Source organism: Onychomys torridus, chromosome 13 (assembly GCF_903995425.1).
Source record: "Onychomys torridus chromosome 13, mOncTor1.1, whole genome shotgun sequence".
NCBI classification, from domain to species: Eukaryota; Metazoa; Chordata; class Mammalia; order Rodentia; family Cricetidae; genus Onychomys; species Onychomys torridus.
In genome coordinates, this window is record NC_050455.1 from 31,506,629 (window position 1) to 31,522,857 (window position 16,229).

A 16,229-nucleotide genomic window follows, 5' to 3' on the forward strand; every position below is an offset into this window, starting at 1 on the left:
AAAACATTCTACCCAACTTCAAGGGTTCCCGTAGTCTTAAAAGTTCCAACATTATTCAAAACTCCAAGTTCAAAACAGTCTCTGGGTCTTAAAGTAAATCCTTAGCTGTGAGCTCTGGTAAAAATCAGGAAACAATTTGTATCCAGTATACAATGCCATCAAGTGAACATCACATTCCAAAAGAGAGGAAGTCACAGGCCAGAGGGATGGGACCAAATCAAGACTAAAACCCAGCAGGGCACATTAAACACTGCAGCTCCATTTCCAGCATCAAGGGCACATCATATTCTAAAGTGAAGTCAAGCTGGCTTGGGTAACTGTCTTCTGGCTTTGCTGTTGATGGTCCACATGGCCTCTTTCGGGGGTTGGCTCTAGGTCTTGCCTGTATCTTCCTGGCACGTCTACTGTCACCTTCATGCACCTGAAAGAGTTGCTAGGCAAGAAGTCAGGAAACAGAAACAATGGTTGGCTCCTTTGTTACACAGTTCCTTTGTTATTTTATATATATAGTGAGACAGATGGCTCACCCTCTCATCCAACCAGAAAGGAAAGAGATGGAGCCCTCTGGCACCATGTCATGGATCTCTAATATTATTGTCAACTCCAAAGCCTGAGCATGAGTAGTTCTAGAATCCACATCAGATAATCACGGTGTGACTTTCCCACTGTGGCTCTCAACCAGGAAGGGAAAACTCAAGGGGAATGACCCCACTGCACATGTCTCACAACTTTGAATCTGTGATACACATGTACCCGAGGCATGATGAAGTAACTTATACAATCTGATCATCTGTCTTCTCTGGAGACACAGTCTCCTGTATGTAGCTTGGGCTGGTCTTGATCTTCCTATATAGTCAAAGATGACCATTAACTTCTGATTCTCCCAAATTTAACTCCCTAATGTTGAGATTATAGCTATGCACCACCACAGCCTATGATGTAATTATCCTAAGAAGTTGAAGTAGTCTCATGATCCCCCACAAACTTCCTCCTATCAATACCTTCAAGCCTATCAAAAGTGTGTCTCTATTCCTGAGGTCCCTCACTTTGCCCCCAAGTGTGTATACTTTTGCTTTCTCAAATACTTACTTATTTTTGTATTGTTCATTCAGGGTCTGCCGTAGCCCAAGTTGACCTTGAACTTTCCATGTAACTGAAGATGACCTTGAATTCCTGATCCTCCTGCTTCCACTACCCAAGTAGCATGATTATAGGTATGTACCACAATGAACTCAAATATATCCATTATCAACAAATCTTTTGCCTGTGTGTCCACCTATAAATTATTTTATAGAGGATAACACTAAGTTTGATAATCTGATCTTCCTAGTCAATCTTTTCTACAGCCTATCACCCTCCCCGCAGGGTAAAAAGAAACCAACTTCACCACACATAACCAGGTTTCCTACAACTTCCTTCCAAACCTGGATGGAATCTTCCACAACACTGTAACTCTTATATTCCTCCTGCAAAATCGGCACCGTGTGGATGACACTAAGTGCTGCCACCAGCTTCAGAAGTATCTGGTCCCCTTTTGTGGTATTTTGACTGTAATTGGCCCCCATAAGCTCATAGGGAGCAGCACTGTTATAAGTGTGGCCTTGTTGGAGGAAGTGTGTCACTATGGAGGTGGGCTTTGAGGTCTCCTTTGCTCAAGCTACTCAGTGTGACAGTGCACTTTCTGCCACCTGTGGATCAAGCTGTAGGACCCTCAGCTCCTTCTCCAGCACCATTTCTGTCTGCATGCTGATAACAGACTAAACTTGTGAAACTGTAAGCCACTCCAATTAAAGATTTCCCTTTATAAGAGTTTCCATGGTCATGGTGCCTCTTCACAGCAATAGAAACCCTAACTAAGACACCTTTGGACCTTAGCTTCAGTGACTTCTTAGTGTCTGGGCAGCCAAACTCAGAGTTCCCTAGTAAATGTCCTTTCTTCCTGGAAAGCCCTTCAAATGAGTTTATAGTTTTATATTGAGGCCTGTAATAAATAGTTCCTAGACAATTTTCCATTGTCCCAGTGGAAAGTGCTTGGCTATTTTCTTTTTTTTAAATTTTGATTTATTTGTTTTATATGTATGGGTGTTTTGCCTGAACTTATGGGTACCATGTGTATGCCTTGTGCCTTAGGAAGCCAGAAAAGGATATTAGATCCCCCTGAAACTGGAGTTACAGATGGTTAGCTGCCATGTGGGTCCTGGGTTCTCTGGAAGAGCACTGGCTGATTTTGAAAAAATATTTTTTGTGTGTGAATTAATTCACTTATCTTGTGGGTGGGGCAGGACATGCGTGTGCCACAGCATGAATGTGGAGGTCAGAGGACAACTGGAAGTCACTTCTATGTGTTAGATCTAGGAAACCAACTCAGAAACTCAGGTCCTCAGGCTTAGTGGCAGGCATCTTTGTAGTAGAATATTATTTTAAGATGTGTTACTTTTGTTTTTATGTTTCATTTGTTTAACTCCATGAAGCTGTGTTACTGTACCTGTCTAAAACACCTGATGGTCTAATAAAGAACTGAACGGCCAATACCAAGGCAGGAGAAAGGATAGGTGGGGCTGACAGGCAGGGAGAATATATAGAAGGAGAAATATGGGAGGAGGAGATCTAGGAGACAGAGAAGGAGGAGAACATCAGGGGCCAGCTACACAGTAAGAGTAAGATTTACAGAAGTGAGAGAATGGGAAAAGCCCAGAGGCAAAAGATAGATGGGGTAAGTTAAGGAAAGCTGGCTAGAAACAAGCCAAACTAAGGCCAGGCATTTATAAGTAAGAATAAGCCTCTGTGTGTGATTTATTTGGGAACTGGATGGCGGGACCCCCCCCCAAAAGAGTAAAAAACAAACAACAACACATCTCTACTAGCTGAGCCATCTCACTGCCTCAGCTTTTTAAGTGGGTGCTAATCACTTTAATAACAGCTACCTTCTTTTCCACAGTTTTGAATTCAATCATTTTTCTGGCCATATTATATGGTTTTCAAATTATTCTTCTGCTGTCTCGAGTCTCACTATAAACCACACTAAAAACAGTAACCATGTCACAGCCTGAACTCTATGCTGTCATGGAATTTCCTCCACCAAATGAATCTGTCACCTTTAAACTCCCCCCTCCTCCACACACACGAAGTTTATAGACAGACAAAATCCTTTGCTAGAATGGAATTAAAATTGCCTTTAGTCAGGTTCCCAATAGAGACACCACTTCCATCAAAACCCTCAGGAGATCAATCTTTTCTTCCTGTACTCCTAGTCTACTGAATTCTGGACAGAATTCCCCTGCTCAGCTCAGCTCAGCTCATCACATTCTAGGGCTTCTCTAGTCTGCTTCTCCAAAGGGTTAAAAACTATGTGGTTAGGTTTAACCACAGCAAGAATGGAACTTCTGGGTCCTAGCTTTCTGCATTAGACACCTTTCTTGTCACTGGTCAAATACTGATAGAAACATCTTAAGAGAGTTGAGACAAGTACAGAAGAGTCAGAACATAGCCCTTCATACTCTGGGGGGTCAGGAAGTGGAGAAATGAGAATGCTGGGCCCTGCTGGCTTTCTTTTAACCTATTTATTCAACAGCCCCTGGGGATGGCACCACCTACATTCAGGATGGGTCTTTTTTTCCCTCGGTTAATCTTCACACTCACAAGTTGACTTCCACAGTCTTCAGGGTCATTCTAAATATAGTCAAGTTGACAATGAGGATGAATTACCACAGCTCTTGTGCTCAAATCTCTAAGTCTGAGTTTGGGTGATCTGTTTGAAGAAGCTGGAGTTGTTTCTCATTCACACTAATGTTGAAAGCCACCAGCCCACAGGAAGATATCTTTTGCAACTACCTTGTGTCTCTCTGGAGAACTTAGTGCTCTGGGCCCAGACTTAGAGTTATATGCAGCAACACCATGTCCTTGCCAAACTCTAAGATCTTGTTTTGTTTGTTTAATGGTTTATTTGTTTGTTTTTTGAGACAGGGTTCACTATTTAGCTACCTTGAAACACACTAAGTAGACCAGGTTGGCCTCGAACTCACAGAGATCTACCTGCTTCAGCCTCCCAAGTGCTGTGACTGACAGTGTGTGCCACTATACCTGCCTTAAACCCTGAGATCTTGAAACAGTGTCCTCTCTACCTACAGAACATGCCATAAAATCCAGCAAACAGTGGGCATTTCAAAGTACTTAAAGAATGGAAAATGTGACTCCTTTGTTGCCACTTGCATAAATGCTTACAAGGCCCTTGGTTGGACCCTGAGACAGATTGTTTTGGACCCTGTGTGTATGGTTTTTGTTTATTTATTTGATTGTTGTTTTAGACAGGGTCCCTACTATGTAACTTCAACAGGCCTGGAACTCACCATGTAGACCAGACTGGCCTCAAACTCACAGAGATCCACCTGCCTCTTTACATGTGTTTTGATTACAATTCAATGCCATGGTGTAAGCATATGTTCTGGTTTAGTTTTGTGCAGGCCAGTCTCCCTTGCATGTCCAGCTACAAATACTGGTTGGTCGAATTTCATTAGATTTTCATCTAATTGACTTTAAGTTTGAAAGTCCTGGAAAGTATGTTCTAAGGCTCATATGGTGCTTGCATTCTTTTTTTTTTTTTTTTAATTTTTGTTTTGTTTTTTAAAACAGCATTTCTCTGTGTATATCTCTGGCTGTCCTGAAACTCACTCTGTAGCCCAGGCTGGCCTTTAAACTCACAGAGGTCCACTTGCCTCTGCCTCCTGAGTGCTGGGATTAAAGGCTGTGTCATCACTGCCTGGTCTAAAATTATTCTATTTTATGTGTATAGATGTTTTGTATGGAAATATATTTGTGTACCATGTTTGTACAGTGCCCCTGGAGGTCAGAAAAAGGCATCAGATCCCCCAGGAGTGGAGTTAACAAATAATTGTGAGCACCATGTGTGTCCTGAGAATTGAACTTGGGTCCTCTGGAAGGGCAGCTAGAACTCTTAACCTCTGAGTCATGGCTACAGCCCCAATATTTGCCTTCCTTATGATCTGTTTCCCTCTGCCGTCCCCAGTCTGTTATCTAAAGGCCTTCTTGAAAAGACTGTTCTTATAATGTGACAAGAAAACATTTGATGAAGAGGCTCACACCACAAAGCTTTAGAAAGCTAAGTAGGTACATGTATGAACACAATAAGTACATGTATGACCTCAATTAATCAGTTTTTAAAATTTTGGCCTCTTTCCATAGCTGAGTGTCTCTGCATGTAGTTTTACTCTGTCTCCATAAATAGGTTTATGTTTAAGTTAAGGTCATCATACGTTTCTCTAAGCATCATCTCCAGTGATAAGATACTCAGGTTGTATTAGTTTTGTTGTTGTTTGAGATAGGATCTCATGGAGACCAAGATGGCCTGTGTCGTCAATGTGAGTCTTGAACTCCTGATTCTCCTTCACCCACGTCCCAAGTGCTGAGGTTACAGATGTGCACAACCACATCCATCTTACAGGTTTTCAATGGTTTAATGTCCTTTCTGATGCTATAGAATAAAGAAAACTGCATTTCTGCCAGCTAAAGAAAGAAATTGTTCCTTTGCAATTTGTATTTCTTATCTTTCAGACTGATTGATGGTTGAGTTCTAACCATGTTCACTATAGTACTGGGTGAAAGATTAATTTAAAAATGTGACACAAAAATAAATATTTAAAATGGTGCACACACACACACACACACACACACACACACACACACACGCAGGAGGCTGATTTTTATGCTAGGTATTAGCTTACTGCTGGTTGGGAACCATTGCTAGTAGACAGTAAGGGAGGAGAGGACTGGAGGATGTTTCCTAGGGGCTATGAGGGGAGTCGTGGTATTGTCCTGATCAGTATTTTCCAAGTCCATGAGGGCAAAAGCCGTGAAGGATGGGTGTGGGTGAGAGTTTCTCTAAGTATTAATCTTCACAGACAACTAGGGCATTACATAGAGAGAAGAGGGGCTTGGGGCTCCATGGGTCCAGGTAAAATAAAGATCCCCCTTCTTTTTGGACTTGCACTGGGCAAGGAACAAGACTGAGGAGAATTAAAAGCTAATGGGAGATAGAATAATATGTGTTTGACTTCTGGGGACTTGAGGAATCCTGGCCAGAAACTTAGGGCTTGCTCAAAATGTGTTACAAATAAACCAGCATGCTAGCTTTTTGTTAAAACTGGAAGTGCTTAGCAATCATGTAGTCTGCTCTCTCGTTTGGTAAACTGAGGTCTAGCCATGTTCACATCAACCCAATGTCAGAAATCATCCCTCTGAAGTCCCAATGTTTTGATGTATAGTCTACATTTCAAAAATCCCAGCTGCTGTTGGATATAATGTTCACACCTGTAGTCCCAGTACCTGGGAGGTGGAGGCAGGTGATCTCTATGTGAGATTGAAACCATCCTGATCCACATAATGAGTTCCAGGACAGCCAGAGCTAAATAATGAGATTGGGGGTGGGAGGCAGGCAGCTTGCCCTGAGCTATATGCCCGATCTGTGTTCCCCCTGCTAGTTAGTAGTCTGGTGACTCATTGGAGGTTGGGTGGAGTGTCATTCACAACTGTCCCAACCCTGATGTTGTGGCACAAACCCAGTACTGAAGAGGGAGAGGAAACAGTTCACATCTGCAGAGAGACCACCACATTCATGGAGAGTCTGCAGGCCACTCTTCAGGTTAAAGGAGAGGTACCAACATTTGTTCCATCATTTCAACTTTCAAGTGCTTACCGCCAAATAATCCTCACAATGGTGGGGGGAACTTGCCTCCTGTGTACAGATGGGCACTGCAGTAGTGAGGCTTCAAGATGACTGTCTGTAGAGGCAGAGGAGAACTTTGAATCTGATGGCATCATGCACTGGGGTGTGAGGAAGTGTCCTGAGTACTCAATACTTTCTTTACAGCTTTAAATCACCACCACCACCACCACCACCACCACCACCACCACCACCACCACCACCACCGCCTCTCCACAGGGATTGTTCTTTTTCAACCACTGCAAGGCAGGACCCAGAAAGTGCCTTGGGATGAAGAGAAGGGGCTGTCTGATGGTCCCTAGGAGAGAGGGGAGCCAGGTCTAAGGCAGGGTGTCCTCTTAGGCCAAATTCATCCCGAGGGCCTAGACTTTCCACACTCCGTCCCTCACCGTGTTACCATTCTGGGAACTCCAGCAGGCACTTGGGCTTGGAGACACATGGCTGTGACACGGTTGGGCACCAGGAGTTTCTATTTCCAACCCGAAGGCGGCTCTCCGGCAGCTACAGTCCCAGGATTCCCCATCCATTATTCATGATGTTTATTAGCTCCCGGGACCGGAGAAGAAAGAAGGGGAGAGAAAAAGGAGACAGTTGGGGACACGGAGGGTGGGACAGAACCAAATTTAGGACCCTGAAGTTGAGGAACTTCTGGAAAGAAGAAGAGGGGGCTAAGAGATCAAGAGCACAAAGTCAGACGTGCTGTCTGCGCGCCAAACCAGTGAGTGAATGACTCTGCTCCAATCTAGGAGGTCTTGGGCTAGCTCTTTTGGTTCTTGTTTTCTTCGCTGGTCTAGTGGGTTAGCAGTAGCCACTTTCGTATTGCCGGCAAAACTTTGGTCCTATCAACTAACTCTGAATTGCCTTGCACAAATTGGTAGCTAAAAATGATAGCTGTTGTTATAGGTATTGTTTCTGGTAAGTGGTGGTCCTTCACAAGTGTGCTGAGGGATTGCCCAGGCTAGGCGGATTATTGCCCTCAATTGTTATTGTGAAGACGATTTAGCAAGCTTCCTTGGGCCCTCTAGGCTGAGAAAAAGGGGATGGGCAGTCTTCTTTCTCAAATGAAAATGAAAAAGGCAAGGATTGGGAAGAAGCCACAGGCTTGTGGATCAGGACGGCAGTTACTGTCTTTGCCTCCACCCAAGCCCACAGTAGTGGGGAGTGTCACCGAGGTTCATTTTGGTAGCCTCTGGTCCTTGCCTAGGCTGGTTTCTGAGCTTGGAAACACCTCTTGGCTATGCGCAGGGGTGCAGGACTTCGGTGGAGGCTCGGGTTTGGGTTCCAGAGGACCTTGGAAAGGGCCAGTTTGGCGACAGTCGGACTGATTGATTCTCTCTCTCTGACTCTCTCTCTGTCTGTCTCTGTCTGTCTCTCTGTCTCTGTCTCTCTCTGTGTCTCTGTCTCTGTCTCTCTCTGTGTCTCTGTCTCTGTCTCTCTCTGTCGCTCTCTGTCTCTGTCTCTCTCTCTCTCTCTCTCTCTCTCTCTCTCTCTCTCTGTGTGTGTGTGTGTGTGTGTGTGTGTGTGTGTGTGTGTGTGTGTATGTGTGTTGGGAAGTCTGGGTGAGGTAGGATTCCTGCCCCTCGCTCAACCTGAGTCTGCCCTTCTGTCTCGGCAGTTCGAGCTGGGACAGGACAGAGGTTTAGGACTTTGTGCAAAAAAGTCTAGGAGGAAGGAGGAAGAATCCGTAAAGTCTAGCAGGCTGGAGCCAGGCGGGGCGGGGCGCACAGGAAGAGGCTCTGCCAGGCCGGGGTATAAATGCAGTGGAGGGGGCGGCCGCATCAGGCTCCGAGTGGCGCGCCGAGACCTGCGGTCCCGCCTTGCCTCCCGGGCCGCCCCTGCGAGGCCCGGGCGCGTGTGCACGCCTGCGCGTGCTCGGGCCCTTCCTGGCAGGCTGCTTGTAAGATGAGTGAAGAAGCAGGTGGGGGAGAGGGGAGGCAGCAAGCGAGAGGGCGAGGGGAGCGCGGGCGCTGAGCGGCGCTCACTTGGAGCTCGGAGAGTCAGCAAGACGAGCCTGATTCCATGTCCCCCGCTGCCTCCCTGCCAGACTCCCGAAGATGATGGCCATGAACGCCAAGCAGCCTTTCGGCATGCACCCGGTACTGCAAGAACCCAAATTCTCCAGCCTGCACTCCGGCTCTGAGGCCATGCGCCGAGTTTGTCTCCCAGCCCCGCAGGTACGTAGCGGAGCATAATTACCGCTCTAAGGCACATTTTTTGACAGGCACTAGCTTCATGTTTTTTTCATGTCGCCCAGAACAATCGCCGCTGTCTGAACCCCTCGCCTTGTCTCCCCCGCGCTCTCTCGCGGCGCTCTCTCTCATTCATGTCTCTGATCCACACGTCTGTTCCAACAGAGAGGCTGCCTCCGTATTAATTTTTATGACCTGGGCTTTGAGGAGAGGCATCTCGGTTGCTTGAAAATGTGTTTTAATCCTGAGTTGACAGTATTCCCCACTGACCGTGCTGTGCGCCTTCTCGCTTGCAGCTGCAGGGTAATATATTTGGAAGCTTTGATGAGAGCCTGCTGGCACGCGCAGAAGCTCTGGCGGCGGTGGATATCGTCTCCCACGGCAAGAACCATCCGTTCAAGCCCGACGCCACCTACCATACCATGAGCAGCGTGCCCTGCACGTCCACCTCGCCCACGGTGCCCATCTCCCACCCGGCTGCACTCACCTCGCACCCGCACCACGCGGTGCACCAGGGCCTCGAGGGCGACTTATTGGAGCACATCTCGCCCACACTGAGCGTGAGCGGCCTGGGGGCCCCGGAGCACTCGGTGATGCCCGCGCAGATCCACCCGCATCATCTAGGCGCCATGGGCCACTTGCACCAGGCCATGGGCATGAGTCACCCGCATGCTGTAGCGCCCCACAGTGCCATGCCTGCGTGTCTCAGCGACGTGGAGTCAGACCCTCGAGAGCTGGAAGCCTTCGCCGAGCGCTTCAAGCAGAGGCGCATCAAGTTGGGGGTAACCCAGGCGGACGTGGGCGCGGCTTTAGCCAATCTCAAGATCCCTGGCGTGGGTTCACTCAGCCAGAGCACCATCTGCAGGTTCGAATCTCTCACCCTGTCGCACAACAACATGATCGCGCTCAAGCCGGTCCTCCAGGCCTGGCTGGAGGAGGCGGAGGCCGCCTACCGAGAGAAGAACAGCAAGCCGGAGCTCTTCAACGGCAGTGAGCGTAAGCGCAAACGCACGTCCATCGCGGCCCCAGAGAAGCGCTCACTCGAAGCCTATTTTGCGATCCAGCCACGTCCTTCCTCCGAGAAGATCGCGGCCATCGCCGAGAAACTGGACCTTAAAAAGAATGTGGTGAGGGTCTGGTTCTGTAACCAGAGACAGAAACAGAAACGAATGAAGTACTCGGCTGTCCACTGACTACGGCGGGTGCGGCATCCGGAGGAGCCGGGAGAGCCTAGTGGCATCGCCCCCTTCCGATGGGAGGGACCTTTACGGGACACTCCAAAGTGTTTCCTGGCAGGTCAGGCTCTCTCCCCTGAGTCACAGACTTTCCCCCTTTGTCCCGCCTAATTGCCTCCTGACCGTCTCTTCCTCCCTTTCCTCTCTATTCCCACCAAAAAAAAAAAAAAAAAAAAAAAAAAAAAGTTCTGGCGCTAGGCGGGGTTAAAAAAAAAATTCAAGGGAAGGCCTGGCGGAACTTTGTGCTGTCCGCGGTGCTGAAACTGTAGCCCCAGGCTGACTGGCTAGTGGATTCACCCCGCCATCAGACTCCAAGGTGAAAGTAGAAAGTAACACTTCTTTGCTAAGCGTCCTTAGGCAAGGGCAAACAAAGGTAAGGAAAAGAGCGATAGATAACAATATAAAGTCTAGGATATTTAAGCAGGACACAAACATGGAGATTAATTTATTAGAGTATATAAAACACATGTATGTTTCCAAAGGATAGCCTTATAATAACTCCCTTCTGCGCCTAAATTATACCCATAATATTTGTTGGTTTACCGTACATTCTCATTAAGTAGCATGGGTTAATGTGTGAGGAGATGGGAGTTCTGGGCTATTGGTGGTCAGTAGGATTCCAGGCAAGGTGGGCCCAACCCAGAGACTGAAAATACTTGGGACGTCTTGATTGTTGGTGAGCAGAGGTCAGTGCTAGCTCTGGCTATCATCCTCAGCCTCCTGGAGTTTGAAGAGCAACCGCCTTTTGGAGGGGCAGGGCTGGTTGGTGGTTCCAGACCAGACCAACTGAAGACTCCCAATCTATGCTCACAGTGACCGTAACTTCTGGAATCATATGCACATCTGTCCAACACATCTAACCTAACTGTTGCACTTTTATTACTGTGGCTGTTGGCATCATTAGTTCCTGTTACTTATTTGACTCCACTTTTCCTGCCCCTTTTGTGTGTCTCTCTGTGGAAGTTCACTTAGCGTTTTAAGCCAGCAAAAGAGCAGGACCACAGACAGAACTGGAACCTTCTCACTGCAGCCACAGCTTTCCCAGAGTTTATTTTTCGTTGCTTCCTGTAGTTTGGGTGTTGCTGTGTGACCTTTGGTTTCGTTTCTGGAATAGATACAAATAAAACACTGTGTCTCTTCTCTTTATCCCTTATATTAACTTCTAAAATAAATGCTTTATTTTTCAACCTGAATTGCCGTAGTTTTCCTTCTCTGGCGCTAAAGATAACTAGACTTGGAAAGGGTGTACAAATGAAAACTTGTAAGGATTGAACCATCTCTCCTCCCCAGTTCCTTCCCAAGCAACCTCACACTCTTACTTCAAACACAGTTGACATGGCTTTGGCTTCTCCCTGAATCTCAGATGCCTTCAAAGGCAATTTCCTCCATGCTTCTTGATGCCAAACTGTCAGGCTATTCTCTTAACTTGGAAACTTGGAAGCCTGGCTGATTGGGAGTTCAAACTCCAATGCTGTCACTCAGAGGCTAAACCACCTTGGGGCTAGATTCCTAACTTTTCCCTGTCTTCTGGTCCAGCTTGTTGGTCTACAGAATGAATACCTATTACCCATCTCACACTGTTTTGGTCAAGACTGCCTAAGACTATCCATTGAAGGCATCTGGTAGGTGGTGCTTGGTACTTTATAAGACGCAAAATACTATTTTAAAGGATTCAAACACCTGCAGAGATGAGCTCATAGAGGCAAAGAGGGAAGAAAAACAATTTCTCGGACAGAATATTGGAGCCTTTTCCAAATTTCTTCAATTCATTGGAAATCGTCACCCGAAGATTATCACAGGGTAGTGTGTCTTGACTGTTCTGCGGAGGGACTAAGATGCCTGTTACAAAAACGGTTATCAGTGCTTTGCACCCAGTAGATGCCAACGAATGCCTGTATCCTTCTCTCTTTCCACTCCATATGAGCGGAAACTTTTTGAGTGCGTGTGAGCCTTAGAAACACGTTTGTGGTTTAAAAATTAATGCTACAGGACTAAGAGTCATCTGCACATTTCCCGGGCGGGTCTTCAAGGAGCGGGTCCTTTCTTTGCCTCTGGCCTGAAATTCAGAGCAAAGCAGGGTAAGGTTCCACGTTGTGCTCCAGCGCCGCCACATCGCCTCTCCCCCCAACACCTCTGTAAAAGCAAACTTGTGGATAGCCCCCGGTTCCTCAGGCCTCAGCACCTCGCACCCGCCTTGCAGAACAACCCCAGCAATTCCTCCACCTCCCTCTCCATCGGCGTCCTTTAATAATAAATGCCCTTATGCCATTACATTATATTGTGGGTTTTGAAAATTTAAAATACGGCTGATGCAATATTAATTGCCTATAGTGGTATAAAACACAGGGCCGGAGCCCAGCCGGGCTGCAGACGAGGCGGCCCGAGAACGTCCCGCGCCGAAAGCGAAGCGCTCCAGAAGGACGCGCCTTTGCCGGCTGCTGGGTTTCCTGCAGGTAAGAGCCTTGAAAAAAAGAAAAGAAAGAAAATTCTTTTTTTGTTTTTGTTTTTGGCCCTGTATCAACTTTTCGAAAAGTTCCCTGATGTTATTTATTTAACTTTTAAAATATTAGCCGCCGCAAAAGTTGGCGAGATTTTTGGAGAGGCGGAGAGAAGCTGCCTGTCTGAAGTGCACTTGGTTAAGAGTTCGGGCCGCGCTTTTGCTCCTCTTGGCGTTGCGGCGCCGGCCTCGGTTGAAGTATTTTGACCAGCTCGACTGCCGGCGGCGGGAGTTGAGGCCCTGTCTGCAAAGCGCCCCACCCTCTCCCTCTTGCTGAGTGCGCCCGGCAGGCGCCGCTGGCTCTCCCCTTTGGCTTTTTCAGGAAGCCAGGGGAGATGTGGTTTCCCCAGGATAGTGCAGCGGCCTCTGGCACTGTCCGGTGGAGGTACAGACCTTGAGGGGAGGGGGTGGCAGCAGATTCGGGGTTCTCTCTGGCCTAGTTTGCATCGTCAGTGGGTCATTTCCCAACGCTGTGACCCTGGGCAAGTCGCCTTACTACTTAGCCTTAACTGGTGATGACTTCTAATTCCAAAAGCAATCTGAACGTGCGTACCTAGAGCGTCTGGAACAGGTTTTAATGTTTTAAATCCCACCAGCAGCTTGCAACGTTCACCATTTAAGACCTAGCTGCAGTTCTTTGGTCAAGAGAAAGTGAGGCCAACGTGCTAGGCTGTTTGTGTTGAGGGGTGCTGTGGACCTCTGCAGGGGGTGGGGCTTTGAGTGTCCTCTAGGGATGGGGCGAAAGGCGTCTAGGGACCTTAAGTGGAATGAGTCAGGCCAACACTGACTGACTGGCAGAACTGGAAAGCAGGAGTGCTGGGTTCCTTAGCTGTGTGGTCTCTGGCTAGTGTTTTGTTTTGTTTTTTTTTTTTTTTTTTTCCCTATGTGCCAGAGAGTGTCTATTTTGCTCGGTGTTTCTTACCCAATGCTCAGCTCTGATTATGACCTTGAGTGGTCGATAGACATCTGTTGAATGAATGAAATTTTGACTTTGTAAAGTGAAAACACTTCAGGTTAAAACGGAGTCAACAGTGAGACAGACTCCTGGGCACTCGGTTCAAGGTAAAGGCTGTGTGCTGTAGCTACTCAAAAGTGGCCAGGTTCTGTCCTCCTGAAATGGAAGAGGTTGTGCCTTGCCCAGGGGAGATCATGACTTGAATAGAGTAGGCCTGAGACAGACACACAGTCCTGGAATGGTGAGGAGTCACGAAGAAGGGCCAGAGAATGACATCTGTCTTGCCCTGTATGTGTGGCCAGCCTTTGGCTTGCACTTCAGCTCAGGTTCTTGATTTCCTTGCTCTGGGCAAATCAAGGGCAGAGTAACTAGGCCTCCTTGTGCTAAAGAGATCTTACGGCTCAGACCCTGTGTGCGTTTGTCTGACCAGCGGGGAGACAGAACATAAGAGAAGAAACACTAACTATCTCCCAGGGTGGCTCTGATGATTAAATGGGATGGCATTACACAAAGCAGGGGCACCACTCTTGGCAGGCGTTGAGGAACAGTCTCTCTTCAAAACAGAGAAGTGCGCTGAGGCAAGTTCAAGGCTTAACCTGAACTAGACTGACCTGCTCAACCCTTGCCCTCTGAGAGCCATAGGCTGGTCCTGTATAAAAAGGAGAGGACTTGTGTCTTTGGGCTCACTGTGTGGCAACATGCAAAGTGTAAATTAACTTGCTTGGCACCCAGTGGCGTCGATGCTGCAGAGAGGATGACTTTACCCTCTGGGAATCTCCGGAGAATATATCTGTTCCCAAAGGAGCAACCTGGTTCCAGTCCCTTGAACCCTGGACTTCCATCAGGTGTCTGTAGTCCAGACTTCGAACTTTTCGGAAAAAGAAGATGAGGAATGGGGTTTCAGAGTTGTTGACTCCCCCTACTGCTTTCATGTTGTGCCCGAGAACCAGAATGCAGGAGCCTAGGATACAGCTTCTCGAAGCCCCTCCTCGTTTTTATTTTTGAAGGTCTTGGTTTGGTACCTTCTCTTATTGCTTTTTTTTTTTTTTTTTTTTTTTTTTTTTGGGATAGGGTCTAATGTATCCCCAGGGTGCTCTTGAACTCTGTTAGCTAGTCTGCTCCCCCCACACACCCTCCCTCCCCGCTGGTAGTCTTTCAGACTCCCTGATAGCACCTTGTTTGTTTACACAGTAGTAAATGCCGCCTGGAGAGCTAGCCTCTCCGTGGGCTTTACTTCTGCTTCCCAAGAATGCACAGCAGGCCTACACAGCCAGCCTCTCCCTTACCAATGCTTCTTGGACCACTGAACAATTATGTCTAAAATCTATGGAGGGTTTCCTGTATACCTGGCTGGTTTATACACTTTACCAGCATTCATTTCCTAGTTCCTACACACGGTGAGGAGAACTGATGGATGGATGGGCTGATGAACAGACGTATACTGGGGATGGAGCCCTGAGTGACTTGTTAGGCAAGTGCGCCTCCCACTTACTTATTCATTCATTCATTCATTCATTCATTCATTCATTCATTTTTCACACGGGTTTTCTTTGTGTAACAGTCCTACCTGTCCTGGAACTCGCTTTGTAGACCAGGCTGACCTCGAACTCACAGAGATCCGCCTGCCTCTGCCTCCCAAGTGCTGGGATTAAAAGACGTGCGCCAACACCACCCCTTCCCTTTTAAAGCAGGATCTCCCTGTAGGTCCGGGGCTTCCAACTCTTCTCCAATTTCAGTCTCCCAAACTCCAGAATAATAGGTGTAGTCGTCAGTATAATTTTAAATTCCATTTTACAGATAAGAACACAGAGGCACAGAGGCTCTCGTGACAAAGTGAACACAGCAGTTTGGCGGAGAGATCAGGCTACTTGTCTTTGCCCTTTCTGTCCCCCTGTGCGGGGGCCCAAGGGGCTGGAGCGGGGAAGGAGGGCGGCCTGGGATGCAGGCAGCGTGGAGAGGTGGTCTTGGGTTCGCTGGGCCGCCCCCTAGGTCGCCAACTCTCAGCTCCGACAGACGGTCGATGGTCCCTGTGCTGTCCTCCTGCATCCCCGCGGTCCCTCCCCCACCCCGCAGGCACCAGCCGGAGACTGCCGAGGGCCAGATCCCCGGGGCGCCGCGGAACACTGGCCCGGGCGGCAGTCGGAGCCCACAAGGGCCCCGCGGGCGAATTAGCCTCCGGTTCGATCGCTACTTTCCGATCACGTCAGGTTTCCCTCCGCCCTGGACGCTGCTTCTCCGGCAGCCCGGCTCCCGGGGCTCCCCCACTGGGGTCGAGGGTCAGGGGCGCCTCCGGAGGGGCTTCCCCTCGGCCGCACGAAGCCCCAGGGCTTCCGACCCTCACAGAGAGGCCTCCGCCCTCCAGTGGAGACCCCGCAGCAGCTCGGTCCTGGAAGCAGCCCCCAAACCTCAGCTCAGCTGCCTTCTGGTCTGTGTAGGAAAAAGTAGACGAACCCCTTGCTGGGTTTTCGTTTTGTCTCTTTTCTCCCAACTGTCATTTTGTAGTGCAAAGATTTTTTTTTTTTTTTTTTTTTTTTTTGATCTCTAGGATTTTAATCATAAGAATTCCAACCGTTCACCCTTGGGTAACCCAGGTTTCTGTTGGTCTTCTTTGGCCTTA

At 48.0% G+C, this 16,229-nt stretch overlaps 1 protein-coding gene across 1 annotated transcript; it reads left to right on the forward strand.

The window, feature by feature from the left end:
• Window positions 1-8,517: 8,517 nt before the first annotated feature.
• Pou4f3 (POU class 4 homeobox 3) lies at window positions 8,518-11,353 on the forward strand. Its single transcript, XM_036204995.1, has 2 exons — window positions 8,518-8,910; window positions 9,222-11,353. Exons 1-2 carry the CDS (start codon window positions 8,791-8,793, stop codon window positions 10,116-10,118), a joined length of 1,017 nt encoding a protein of 338 aa, XP_036060888.1. The 5' UTR covers window positions 8,518-8,790; the 3' UTR covers window positions 10,119-11,353.
• The last annotated feature ends 4,876 nt before the right edge of the window (window positions 11,354-16,229 follow it).

Excerpts from the sequence above, each read along its gene's own strand:
- Pou4f3 (XM_036204995.1), top strand. The coding sequence starts at position 8,791 with ATGATGGCCATGAACGCCAAGCAGCCTTTCGGCATGCACCCGGTACTG. Across the intron at positions 8,911-9,221 it reads TTTGTCTCCCAGCCCCGCAG|CTGCAGGGTAATATATTTGG; the intron begins GTACGTAGCGGA and ends TCTCGCTTGCAG.